General features: G+C 37.1%; 1 protein-coding gene across 10 annotated transcripts in view; it reads left to right on the forward strand.

Moving 5' to 3' along the window:
- IL15 (interleukin 15) overlaps positions 1 to 14850 on the forward strand; it is a 102462-nt gene that overhangs the window by 15386 nt on the left and 72226 nt on the right. For 9 of the 10 annotated variants that reach the window (XM_030924766.1, XM_010375387.2, XM_010375386.2 and 6 more), the window contains one exon: positions 6526 to 6647. Coding sequence is in view for 1 of the 10 variants with exons in the window: in XM_030924771.1 (XP_030780631.1) it covers positions 6526 to 6641 (116 nt within the window). In the remaining 9 variants the exon portion in view is untranslated. Of the gene's footprint in view, positions 1 to 6525; positions 6648 to 13478; positions 13589 to 14850 lie in introns of those variants that run through there. The other variant, XM_030924771.1, reaches the window with a different exon arrangement.

Genomic DNA, 14850 nt, shown 5'->3' on the forward strand with positions numbered 1-14850 from the left:
ATTTTTTTAATGAATGTTTGTGGTCCCACCACATGGCCACATTTAATGTTAGTTGCCTAGAAGTATGTTTTATAACTGAATGGAGATAATTTTCTATATTGTATTCTAACCTAGATGATATATATATTCCGTAAGATTTTTCAGTTTTCTTTGTTCTCACTCTATATTTGTCAAAAAAAAAATTATTAGTAATTTGGTCATGTAAGTTAATAGTGCAGGCTTAGTTACTCAGGGACTGCTCTGGTGCAAGAAAAAAGTTACTCACTTCTGCCTTCTACACCGCTTCACTTTTCACTCCGCCACTGCCAAAAAAAGCCCTCCAAATAAATCTGACCTCTTAGACTACAAAAAATGCAGCATTCTTGGGAAACCTGCAACAAGTACACCCAGTAGAAAGGGTCCAAATCTTAAAGATTGTGACAAATCTGTAATCCCACAGAAGGGATGAGGCATGCCAAGTGTTGGATGATGTCTACAAAACCTATTTTCCTTAGACAAAAGCTGAAAGGCATAGAAGTGATATAAAGCAGAGAAAAATGAAAAGCAAAAATTATAAAGATAAGAATGGCAATCTATTTATAATAATGGTTTTGATAACTACCATTTAGATAAGAATAGTTCATGAGGCCAGTGAAATAGGAGATACAGTACTAAAACTGACCATTCTCCTATAGTGAGGACAGGATCTCTGTTAGCTCTGTCTCAGATAATTTGTACAGCCCAAGTGGAGAAGAAAGAACCAGCAGTGCTATAAAAGATAAGTTCTTCTGTCCAATCTAGGGAGAAAAAAGCAACCACACTGACCACATTAAAGCTCAGGAGTCCAAACACTGCTAGTTGCCAAATAAACTTTATTAATAGAGACAACTTCCCCCTTAGCAGTTTTATAAACACTATTGCTTTTTCATATAGACTTGAGAAGTTTAGTTTACTTGTCAGAAAGTAGACTGGAAAGCAATGTTTTAGAAACAAGACGTTTGGGACTGCTACAGGGATCCAATGTTCAGGCTAAATCACTTGATACATTTCATATGAAGCTAAGTAGTTGGAACAAGAGATGCTAGAGGTCCAATCAGCAAGAATAATAAACAGAAGAACGACAGCCAAGTCTAGCAAAACTGTCTGGAGCAAGAGTACTGGAGGATTTGTGGTCTAATGTGCATTTGTGCTTAGTAAAAGATAAGCTGTTCCTCGATTTTTAAATTTAAGTGTTATTCCTGAGGATTATGGTCATCGCATCTCTTTGCTTCTGTAAGGGGCTGGTGAGATGCAATAGCAATGTTTGAATCCAGTTATTTGTGAGTGGGAGATGTGCTCTATCATTAGGCGTCCTTCTCACCGAATAGGTTATTATCAGCAGGTAATAAGAAATGTGCATCATTACAAATTCTCACGTGGTATTTTGTTCTAAAACAGACAAGGTATGTCTTCTGTGGCAGCGCTGAGTGAACACATAGAGACTGGTGTCAAAACGGCTGTTATAAATTACAGGATACATTTTAATAGTTAAACAATGATCTAAAGAGGCACCACTGGAAAATTGTTTAGTAATAATTGGCTGACTTTTATGATGAAGGATAATTCTTATGCAAATCTTTTTATATAAATACCTGAAGAATTCAAAAGAAGGACATTAATTTTAAAAGCATTTCTGGGAACTTTCTGTTGTCTGGACTTATCTATCTTTAACTGCAAATGCTGGAACTATTCAGAAAACCATCAAAATAGCTTTCTATATCTATTTTTAGAGTTTCAAAGTATGACATACATATGTAGTCATATGTAATTAATATATTTATAATATAAATAAAATATAATTTCTACTATATAATAATGGGACTTGAGAGGCCAAAATTGACCACTACTAAATTCAGGCCTAACAAATTCTGTTATTGGAAGCTACCACTAAAAGAGAATGCCTTGGCCTATGTAATGAAAGGAAAATATTTCGTTATTCTTGAAGGGTTAAAGCTATAAGGCTTCTTCTCCTTCTTACCCTTTCTTTTGTCTTGGTATTATTTCTTTATCATTCTTCTTTACTTATCTTTCTTTCCCCATCATGGTTTTTATGTTTTCAAAACTTTGCTCAAATTTGCCAGCTGTAGAAACCTCACCTTGACTACCTCAGTTTGTCTCTGCCCCTTCAATGCTACTGTACTAGGCTTTACCCTTTTCATGGCAAAATATGACAGCCTTCCTTTTTGTGAAAATGTTCAAATCATATCAAGGAGTATGTCTTCCCAGTAAGACCACTACCATCCAAATATAAAAATGTTTGTTGCTAGTATTTGGCCTGATAAAGAGCTTGTACCAGAATATAAACTAGCCACATCACTAACACAGGTTTAGTCCACGTGACTGTTTTTTCTCATAGCAAGACTTTCCTGAAATAGAAATTAGGGCAAGCTTTATTAATTGCAAACTGGCACTTTAATGAACTAGACTATAGGGATGTTAGTGGATACTTTTTTATCTTCCTGTGAGAAGAGTGAGTAGGATAATTGTGATAGATGAGGTGACTGGTTGGTAGTGAGCTGTGACATTCACAGTGGTGGATAATTGCTAATAAGAGGTAACAGTTTTGAGTGTTCACTGTGTGTCAAGGCCTGTTCTATGCAGCTTTTATGAATGAGCTCACTTACACCTCACAATTGCCATTTTCCCCATTCTACAGATGAAAAAAGTGTGGCCCTTGAGGCCAGGCACGGTGGCTCACACCTGTAATCCCAGCACTTTGGGAGGCCAAGGTGGGCAGATCACTTGAGGTCAGGAGTTTGAGACCAGCCTGGCCAACATGGTGAAACCCCGTCTCTGCTAAAAATACAAAAATTTGCCAGGTTTGGTGGTGCACACCTGTAATCCCAGCTGCTTGGGAGGCTGAGGCACAAGAATCGCTTGAACCTGGGAGGTGGATGTTGTAGTAAGCCAAGATTGTGCCATTGCACTCCAGTATGGATGACAGAGCAAGGTTCCATCTCAAAAGAAAAAAAAAAAAGAAGTGAGATCCTGAGAAATTAATTTGTCCCAAACCTTACACTTAGTAAGGGGCTAATTCAGATTTCAAACCCAGATTTGTCTGAAACCAAAGTCTATACCTGGATCTATTCTCTCCCACAGAGCTTTCTGCAGTGAAAATGTTCTGTCTTCTGTTTTCCAAATCATAGCCATTTACCACATGTGGTTTTTGAATACTTGCAGTGTGTCTGGCTCAAGTGAGAAAGTGAATTTCTAGTTTTATTTTAGTTAATTTACAGATAAATTTAAATAGCCACATGTGGTTAATGGCTACTATGATCAACAACACAGGTCCGGAGACTTTAAAATGTTGCTAACTACAGGCTAATCACAGGAAACCCAGTCCAGGAAAGTATACTCATGTAAGGTCTAGTTTTTCTCCATTTCTAGAGTTTCTTAGACATTGTAAAAAAACAAAAAAAACAAAAACAAAAAACAACAACAACAGCAGGGGTACTATCTTAAATTGTTGCTGCATTGGAGGTAACAGAATTCAATTAAAAAAATTATTTACAGTCTCCTTTGGTTCAGAAACTGTGTCATGCTTTGGGCATTCTAAATGAATTTTGTCTTCCAAGAGTTCATCGTCTAAGTAGCTTTATAGAGAATGTCATAGTTCTTTTCCCAAAATTTCTTCATAAATGATTAGACAAAGTATTTAAAATCTGTGCTATATAATATTTTGTGGTATTTTGATTTTAATTTTATGAATAGATAATACATTCCCATGGTTTAAACTTCAAAAGGTTCAAAGCGCCTTCCAATTCCCTTCTATAGGTGCAACCAGTGCTGTCATTTTCTAGTGTATGTCCTTACAAATAAATGTTTTGTGCAGACACACAAAAGTGCACATATGTATTTAACCCCTTTCTGAAACCAAATAAACACTGTTGAGTTACCTTGTTCTTTTTACTTAAAAAATACACCTTGGATATATTTTCATGCTAGTATTAAAAAAAACTTCCCATTCTTGTCTATGGATGCATTATATTACATTGCATGCATGCATTATAATTTACTTAAACATTTCCCTACTGATGGACATTTAAGTTTTTTCCATTCTTTTGCTATTACAGAAAATATTCATATGAGTAATTTCAATACTTGTATTCTAAAGTGAGCTAGAGTGACTGCATTCCTGTTTCCCAGACCGTATTCCACAGAACACAAGTCTCATGAGATGTTCAATATCCAAAAGAGTTCTATAGTTAAGTAACTTTGGTTAACTCTGGGTATTTGTTGACATTTCGTAGTGTACACTGTCAAATTAAAAGAAATCTTGTAATAATCTGCTTCGATGTAATCCAAGTGTTTCCCAACCTCATATTTTCTCAAGGAACAGAATACACTATTGTTTTGGGTCAGGTTCCTGGGAAGCAGACTGAGATAGAAATGTTCATGTGAGAGGCTTACTGGGGCATGTTCTAAAGAACAACACCTGATAGAAGTGAGGGCAGATCAAAACAGGGTGGGCAGAGGGAGAAGTTGGACTGTGATGCAGTTGCAACAGTGGCCTCACAGGATCCCATGGGGAGCCTTCTAGAGGCAGGATGTCCCTTTGGAGATGTTCCAACTCCGGAAGGGAAGCAGGCCAGATTCCTGGAAGGGAGAGCCACTCCCTGATGCTAGACAGCTTTCTTCCATTGGAAGCATTTCTCAGGAGGGGCTCAGCTGTGAGATATCATCTGGAACAATGAATTTCATTGTTCACCACAACTCTGTATAGAATCTTCAAATTTTTAAAGGAAATGTTTATCAGTTCCTAGAGTATCTTGCTGGTCACAGCAAGTCATTCGGTCTCCCGGGACTCAGTTTCTTGCTGTATGAAATATGTATACTGAACTGAAAGTTCTTTAGAGTTTATAACATTCTTTGCATCTACTTCCATTTCAGTATGTGCTAATTAAATTCTAAGGTCAGACATAAGTTTTCCCAAAGACATACTTGGCCGTAGAGAGGCCAATAATGTGGATAGATAAGCCCTAATTTTTTAATATTTCTGCTGTGCAGTTATGGAAAAAACGTGCATTGTTATAATGCTTTCAATATATGTTACTTAACTTGGGGCAGACTCTTGGGGCAAAATTGAATAAGAGAGCTAAATTAGAGCTTATTATTTTAAAAATATTTTGGTTACCTCTTGTTAGGTGTTTGCTGAAGAAGCTAGCCTGCTATCTTCCTAGGAACATTGGCCCATATTGATAAAATTGAAGGAATATACTGGCATGAGGTGTAAAAGAGAGAGGAGCGTAACTAACTTTAAAGCACATTCTTAGAAGCTCTTATTTATTCTCCTTTTAGAAGCTCAGGAAGCAAACAGGTGTAGATAAACAGCGATAGCAATTTCTCAAGGACCATCCGTTTGGGAATCAGATGGGTCTAAATGCCCATCCTATGTCTTTTACGGTACTTGCGAATTTCATTCTCATGCTCCTTCAGGATTCATCAGTTGTGGTTGTTATTGATGGAAGCTTGTTTCCTGGCAGGAGAGGGAAAAGGGCTCAGGGAATGGGCCTCTGTTAAGTGTGCCTGGTAGGGTTGATGCAGGTTCATAAAGAGGATGGAAAATATATCCAAGAAAAAGAAAATGTTCTTTTTGGATAAGGAAATGGGAAGTGAAATCAAATTTAAAGCAGTGGGTATTATACAAATATGACGCAGAGAAGCAAACAGAAAGGAAAAAAAAAGAAGAAGCAATTTTAAGATTGGTGGCTGTATGGGTGTAGGATCAACTTTTAAATTGAATGTAAGTTTTTCCAAAAAACCTTACTCTTTCTCTTCAACACAAAGCTTCGTAAGGATTCTTGGATCATACCGAAATTTGGTTAAGATGTTTCTTAATTTATTTTATAAAATAAAAGTTATACTACTTTACTTTTTAAAATGGCATAAGTTGGATTACCCTTATAAAAACAGAAGTTATACTATTTTTAGGTTTTCCAATCATATAGTCTGTTGACATGCTTATACCCCCCTCAAATCACATATACCTTAAAATATTATACTATATTGTGATGTTGTGGTTTACTACTTCGTATTTGAGTGGAGACTTTGCCACTTTACTTTTAGAATATACGTTTACAACTCATTTTCAACACCTTCTTTAGACTTGGTCAGTAACTTGATATCAAACAAATACATTTGACATCACATGTGCTTTGTGATATCTTGTGATAAAGAGAAAAACATTTTGCTAAAGAGCTATATGAAGCATTATAGGTTTAAAAAATGATATATGATTTTTTTCTCCAAAATGATATATGATATTTTTTTCTACAAAATGATGTAGTTCTAGTCAGCAAGGACATAAGTTAAATTATGGGGAGCTCTGAGGATTGTAGAAAAGATTTCCCTAAGAAGTTCAGTCTTGACTTATGTAGTTTTCTCCATATGAGTCTTCCTGTTTTTTTATAGCATGATCAGGTATGTAGGTAACCATAAATCTGAGGAAGGGAGGATTACTCAATACATAATTATTAATCCTTTTATCCCTACCTTTGACTCTTACAGAATCCATTCCAATATATGGCCATGTGGCTCTTTGGAGCAGTGTTCCATCATGTTCCACGATGGTGACATCATACAGAGCACAGAAATCAATGTTAGCAGATAACCAGCCCATATAAAATCGAGTAAGTAAAGTTTTAAAAATTGTATCATGCAATATAGATACTTTTATGTAATAGCGTAACTAAAAATAAGGATGTGGCAAAACAGGTGAAGTTATATACACCTAGAACTTTTAAAATGAGCATCTTGGTTTAAAAAATATACCGTTTGTTATTGCATGCTTAAAGCATATATTTGAGGGCACAGAATATTGCACATAATTTTTTTTCCGAAAAGAGCCACTTAGCAAATATTATATGCTTTTGAGTCAAATGATCACTGTCACAACGAGTCAACTCTGCTCTATTGCTTGAAAGCAGCCATCATCGTGTATGGGCATGGCTGTGTCCCACCGGAACTATTTACAAAAACAGGCAGCAGATGATGGTTGGCCTCTGGGTCATAGTTTGTCAATTCTAGGCACATAAAATGACAGAATTGTGCATATCACTTTCTGTATATTACTGGATTAATTTTGAAAGAACTTGGGTGCTTAAAATTAAATAATAAATGTAATCAAACCATCTAATTTTTGAATTAGTTTACTAATGTAAGGATATTAGAAGGTAATGTAGATTAGATTTTTTAAAAGACTAATTGAGACTTTTGAGGAGTATTTTAGAGAAATGTAAGGTCAAGTTCAATCTCAATAACTAACAAAATATAGTAAGGTATAACTTGATGATGGAGATATGTTCTAAGAAATGTATTGTTGTGCAGTTCTGTTGTGGGAACATCCTTGGCTGTACTGACACAAACCGAGATGGTATAGCCTATACATGTCCAGTCTATATGGCATAGCCAATTGGCTCTAAGCTACAAACCTGTACAGCATGTTACTATACTGAATACTGTAGGCAATTGTAACACAATGGTATTTGTGTATCTAAACATAGAAAAGATACAGTAAAAATACGGTATAAAAGATAAAAAAAAAATACCTGCATAGGACACTTAGGATAAATAAAGTTTACAATACTGGAAGTTGCTCTGGTTGATTCAATGAGTGAGTGGTGGGTGAATGTGAAGGCCTAGGACATTACTTGACACTACTGTAGACTTTATAAACACTGCACACTTAGGTCATGCAAAATTTATTAAAATATTTTTCTATTTTTCTTCTTTTAATAAATTCACTTTAGATTATAACTTTTTAAAGTTAAGAAACAAACATTTTCTTTAACTTTTTGACTTTTGTAATAACACAGCTTAAAACACAAACATATTATACAGCTGCACAAAAATGTTTTTCTTTATATCCTTATTCTGTAAGCTTTTTCCTGTTTTTAAAATTTTTTAATTTTTACTTTTTACATTTTTTTGTTAAAAACTAAGACACAAACCCACACATTAGCCTAGGTCTACACAGAGTCAGTATCATCAACATCACTGTCTTTCTCCTCCACATCTTATCTCACTGGAAGGTCTCCAGGGTCAGTAACACACATGGAGATGTTATCTCCTATAATGTCAATGCCCTCTTCCTGGAATATCTCTGGAAGGAACTTCCTGAGGCTGTTTTACAGTTAACTTTGTGTTTTTTTTTTTTTTTCATTTTAAAATTGCAATGCTATTTTTATATTAAAAATAAAATACAGATTGAAGAAGAACACAGGTACAAAAAAAAAACACGTATCTATTGATCTAGACAAGAAGATAAATGCTTTATAATCCATATAACTAAAACTAGTGGTTCTTAGCTAGCCTGGGAGGGGTTGCCTAGCCAAAGAACATTTGATAATTTCTGGAGGAAATTTTTGTTTGTCATAACTTTGGGGGAAAGCAGATGCTACTGGCATCTAGAGGGCAGAGGTCTGGGCTGCTGTTAATAGTTTATCATGCACAAGACAGCCCCCTATATGGAAGAATTATCTGACCCAAAAGATCAAGAGTACAAAAGCTGAGTAAACCTACAATAGGTTAAGGAACCCAGAATTTTAAGAAATATAAGATAAAAAATTCAGAGTGTCCAGAGTATGTTGTAGGATGACAGGCTTTTTAATGAGATTTTTTTTTTTTTTTATACTTTAAGTTCTAGGGTACATGTGCATAACGTGCAGGTTTGTTACATATGTATACGTATGCCATGTTGGTGTGCTGCACCCATCAACTCGTCAGCACCCATCAATTCGTCATTTATATCATGTATAACTCCCCAATGCAATCCCTCCCTCCTCCCCCCTCCCCATGATAGGCCCCAGTGTGTGATGTTCCCCTTCCCGAGTCCAAGTGATCTCATTGTTCAGTTCCCACCTATGAGTGAGAACATGCGGTGTTTGGTTTTCTCTTCTTGTGATAGTTTGCTAAGAATGATGGTTTCCAGCTGCATCCATGTCCCTACAAAGGACGCAAACTCATCCTTTTTTATGGCTGCATAGTATTCCATGGTGTATATGTGCCACATTTTCTTAATCCAGTCTGTCACAGATGGACATTTGGGTTGATTCCAAGTCTTTGCTATTGTGAATAGTGCCGCAATAAACATACGTGTGCATGTGTCTTTGTAGTAGAATAATTTATAATCCTTTGGGTATATACCCAGTAGTGGGATGGCTGGGTCATATGGTACATCTAGTTCTAGATCCTTGAGGAATCGCCATACTGTTTTCCATAATGGTTGAACTAGTTTACAATCCCACCAACAGTGTAAAAGTGTTCCTATTTCTCCACATCCTCTCCAACACCTGTTGTTTCCTGACTTTTTAATGATTGCCATTCTAACTGGTGTGAGATGGTATCTCATTGCGGTTTTGATTTGCATTTCTCTGATGGCGAGTGATGATGAGCATTTTTTCATGTGTCTGTTGGCTGTATGAATGTCTTCTTTTGAGAAATGTCTGTTCATATCCTTTGCCCACTTTTTGATGGGGTTGTTTGTTTTTTTCTTGTAGATTTGTTTGAGTTCTTTGTAGATTCTGGATATTAGCCCTTTGTCAGATGAGTAGGTTGCAAAAATTTTCTCCCATTCTGTAGGTTCCTGTTCACTCTGATGGTAGTTTCTTCTGCTGTGCAGAAGCTCTTTAGTTTAATTAGATCCCATTTGTCAATTTTGGCTTTTGCTGCCGTTGCTTTTGGTGTTTTAGACATGAAGTCCTTGCCCATGCCTATGTCCTGAATGGTACTACCTAGATTTTCTTCTAGGGTTTTTATGGTATTAGGTCTAACATTTAAGTCTCTAATCCATCTTGAATTAATCTTCGTATAAGGAGTAAGGAAAGGATCCAGTTTCAGCTTTCTACTTATGGCTAGCCAATTTTCCCAGCACCATTTATTAAATAGGGAATCCTTTCCCCATTTCTTGTTTCTCTCAGGTTTGTCAAAGATCAGATGGCTGTAGATGTGTGGTATTATTTCTGAGGACTCTGTTCTGTTCCATTGGTCTATAGCTCTGTTTTGGTACCAGTACCATGCTGTTTTGGTGACTGTAGCCTTGTAGTATAGTTTGAAGTCAGGTAGCGTGACGCCTCCAGCTTTGTCCTTTTGACTTAGGATTGTCTTGGCAAGGCGGGCTCTTTTTTGGTTCCATATGAACTTTAAAGCAGTTTTTTCCAATTCTGTGAAGAAACAACTTTGTTTTGTATAATTTTTTTCATTATACTTTAAGTTCTAGGGTACATGTGCACAGCGTGCAGGTTTATTACATACATATACATGTGCCATGTCGTTGTGCTGCAGCCATTAACTCATCATTTACATTAGGTATACTTCCTAATGCTATGCCTCCTCCCTCCCCCGACCCCATGCCAGGCCCCGGTGTGTGATGTTCCCCTTCCCTGTGTCCAAGTGTTCTCATTGTTCAATTCCCACCTATGAGTGAAAACATGTGGTGTTTGTTTTTATTGTCCTTGTGATAGTTTTATGAGAATGATGGTTTCCAGCTTCATCCATATCCCTACAAAGGACATGAACTCATTCTTTTTTATGGCTGCATAGTATTCCGTGGTGTATATGTGCCACATTTTCTTAATTCAGTCTATCACTGGTGGACATTCGGGTTGGTTCTAAGTCTTTGCTATTGTGAATAGTGCCACAATAAACATATGTGTGCATGTATCTTTATAGCAGCATGACTTATAATCCTTTGGGTATATACCCAATAATGGGATGGCTGGGTCAAATGGTATTTCTAGTTCTAGATCCTTGAGGAATCGCTACACTGTCTTCCACAATAGTTGAACTAGTTTACAGTCCCACCAACAGTGTAAAAGTTAACTTTTAAGAAAATATAAGTAAAAGGAGTACACCACACATAATGATTAAAAAAGTATAGTATAATGAATACATAAACCAGCAACATAGTTATAATCAAGTGTTATGTATATATATAATTTTATGTTATACTTTTATTTGACGGGCAGCACAGTAAGTGTGTTTCCACTAGCATCACCATAAATTGAGCAATGCACTTGTTATGACGTTATGATGTTGATGTGGTTTGGATTTGTGTCTCCATTGCTGGAGGAGGGGGCTGGTGGGAGGTCATTGGATCATGGGGAGAAACTTCCTCCTTGCTGTTCTCATGATAGTGAGTTCTCATGAGATTTGGTTGTCTAAAAGTGTGTAGCACCTCCCCCTGCTCGCACTTCTTCCTGCTCTGACCATGTAAGACATGCCTGCTTCCCCTTCACCTTCTGCCATGATTTTGTTTCCTGAGACCTCCCCAGTCATGCTTCCTGTATAGCCTGCAGAACTGGAGTCAATTAAACATTGCTTTTGTTTATAAATTACCCAGTCTCAGGTAGTTTTTTATAACAATGTGAGAATGGACTAATACAGACATCTTTGTCACCAGATGCTAGGAATTTTTCAGCTCCATTATAATCTTATGGGACCACTTCATTGTACATGCAGTCTATCATTGCCTGAAACTTCGTTATGCGGTATGTGTGGCATTAAAGCCACAGAAATAATCTAAGCATCTGGCTTCTTACTGGTAAAGTGAATCTATACATTTTATTTTCACTTCCAGTTATAATTTCTAATTAACATCCTCAGATAGAATTCTGTAGCATGTATAATAGATCAAGATAAACAGTAAAATAAGTAAAAGTTTAAGGAAATTGAAACATTTATAAGAACTCTAAGAGGAAAAAGGTAGTTTATTTTTCCATCATTTTTAGTATGAGAAAATGAAATAACTATAAATTCAAAGAAGAAACACGGAAATAATGTTCTTTGACAGTAATTATTTAGAAACTGAAACTTACCCCTTAACTTCATGAACTTCCTAGAAATTACTGTTTCTTGGAATTTTCATTAAGAATTCCCCAAACTCGGCCGGGCGCGGTGGCTCACGCCTGTAATCCCAGCACTTTGGGAGGCTGAGACGGGCGGATCACAAGGTCAGGAGATCGAGACCATGGTGAAACCCCGTCTCTACTAAAAACACAAAAAATTAGCCGGGCGCGGTGGCGGGCGCCTGTAGTCCCAGCTACTCAGGAGGCTGAGGCAGGAGAATGGCGTGAACCCGGGAGGCGGAGCTTGCAGTGAGCCGAGATCGGGTCACTGCACTCCAGCCTGGGCGACAGAGCGAGACTCCGTCTCAAAAAAAAAAAAAAAAAAAGAATTCCCCAAACTCAAGAACAAATTTACTGGTGGGTTTTTTTGTTTGTTTGTTTGAGACGGAGTCTTGCTTGTTTGCCCAGGCTTGCATGCAATGTCATGATCTTGACTCACTGCAACCTCCGCCCCTGAGGTTCAAGTGATTCTCCTGCCTCAGCCTCCTGAGTAGCTGTAATTACAGACACATGCCACCATGCCCAGATAATTTTTGCGTTTTCAGTAGAGACGGAGTTTCACCATGTTGGTTAGGTTGGTCTCGAACTCCTGACCTCGTGATTTGCCCACCTCGGCCTCTCAAAGTGCTGGGATTACAGGCGTGAGTCACTGTGCCTGGCCGGTGTCTTACGGATCCACACAAATTAGGTATTGCTACCACTGAGGGGTTAAAAAAGAAGCAGGGGGAAATTTTGGGTATTGAGTGATTTAAGACATTTTTAGTAATAACAAGGTAGTTGTAAAGTGTCTTGTCACTGAGATATTGATGGAATGAATAAACATTCTTTTTTTAAAAAAATTATTCTGATCAGTTCTGTGGCAAATAAGCTATGACAGGGGAATTTTGCTTAAACAAAATTACGCTTGAAATATGCAAGAGATTTAAACAGAGATCTCCCCTAGTATGTGAGTAGTAAATAAGTGTTTCAAAGTCATAAGAAGAGTGTCGTGTGCCTTCTGCTTTTCTTTTTATGAATTCTCTTTGATTCCTAGATTTTTAGGTTCAGCTTCCTTTGTCAGGATACTTAAAAACAGGGGCACTTTGATTGGTTATTTTTTGGTGGCCAATAATAGTTATTCATGTCAGGATTTAGGTTAGATGGAATTAAAGACCTCAAGTATCTCTTTCAATTTGCATAGTAAAACAGGCAAGTAAGTGTAATTTGTTCCTTGGTGAACTCTGCTCTTACTGTAACAAGAACCCAGAAAAGCACTATTTGTATCAGTTAATCCCTTGAAGGTAGCTTTTATTTTGGATAGTCAACTGGGGTGTGTAATGGGCTCAAGGCTAAAGAAACTTTGAAACATTTCTGCCAACCGAATCTCACTTGTAGTCTTTATCATGATTTCTTTGCTATAATTTTTACATTCTGAAAATAAACACATTTATAAAGCAGAATTTGGGTATCAACTAAGTTACTAAAAACTTCACCAGTGCGTGTTTTCACTCAAGGCCCCTCCTCTTTTATTTTAGCTAGGGATGCAGCTGACAAGCTGGGGTGGCCTTGAGTCACCGCTTTTAACTCAATTTAGTTAAAGTTTTTAATTTTATTTCTTCTTATCTCTTTGATTATCAGGGTAATATGTGCTCATTATAGAAGACTGAAAACTACAAAAAAGTTTAAAGTGGAAAAAATATCACCAGTTGCCGTACTTACTAGAAGGCAGCTAAACGCATGACTGTTAACAAGGTTATTTTGTTTACGTGATTGCTATAAAAAAGATTGAAAAATTGCATTGTGGTTTTCCTTGTTTAACAGGAAATTGTGACATTTCTCTGTGACATTACATAAGTAAACATTGTTTTAATGTATATATAATACTCTAATTCAAAACAGGCTCCAACCCATCATTCCTCTCTAATTTTTGATTATTATAAATAATACTTCAGTGAATATGTTTTTGAATAAATTTTGTACATATTTCTGATAATTTCATTAGGTACATTTCCTAGGAAGGGAACTAAGATGTCTAAAATAATAAATATTTTAATGGTGCTCAGCTCTTATCCCAAAAATGATGTACAGATTGACACTTTTGTCATCCCTACACCTTCATCATCTCTATATGAGTCTTGGTGATACTGCATCCTCACCAGTGCTGATGTTTCACAATTCTTTCTGGTTCTATGAAGAATAGGGGCAGCAGTTTATGCCAAATGTAATTCTCATCTTGGAAACCATAGAGAAAATTATGAGAATGGGATTGAAGGGAATCCCACAAACTAGGTCTAGCAAAACCCAGAGACAGTGAGTAACCATAAAATCCAGAACATGTTACTGTAGATAGGCAAAAGCAACTGAAATTAGCAGAATTTGTGCAGGAAGCACTGCCAGGAGGAATGAGAGTGTGGAGGGGCCACAGTGATAGCAGATGTTGCTGACTGCCAGCAGGTAAGAAGGAAAGAGTCCTGTTTTGAGTGGGAGCTAAACTTAAATAGGGAGTCATCCCTGGGAGAATTGGAGAAAGATGTTTTTGTCCCCATAAGAGGCAGATCTCAGAAAGCACATCTTTTAAAAAGGAGAGAAATGCATTGGAAGGAAGGGGTTGTATCCCTTGGCGGCAGCTTCTAGTGAGGAAGCTGGAGGAGCTCAGAGCTGGTGCATGTGCCTTTCTCGTAAGATCCAATGGACTTCACAAGGTGCATCCTGACAGGCAGAGTTGGATTCCTGCCTGCATTGTGCCCTTAGTGCCTGGGACTGTTCTCCTTGTACGGAGATGTGGACAAGTTAATAGCCTATGTGGCTCATCTTTGACCAATGGGATACAGAAGTCAGCAACACATTCTTCCCCTTTTCTCTGCCTGGGTGTGACCTCTTAAAGTACAGTTTCTGTACCGCTGTGCACTTAGAAATGACGAGCTCTGTTGCATACCCTTATATTGGCTCCCTCCATCCTTCATTTCTGTTTTGCTATTGTTGTCGTGGTTATTATCTTTTCTAGTTATTT

The sequence above is a fragment of the Rhinopithecus roxellana genome, chromosome 2 (genome assembly GCF_007565055.1).
Source record: "Rhinopithecus roxellana isolate Shanxi Qingling chromosome 2, ASM756505v1, whole genome shotgun sequence".
NCBI classification, from domain to species: Eukaryota; Metazoa; Chordata; class Mammalia; order Primates; family Cercopithecidae; genus Rhinopithecus; species Rhinopithecus roxellana.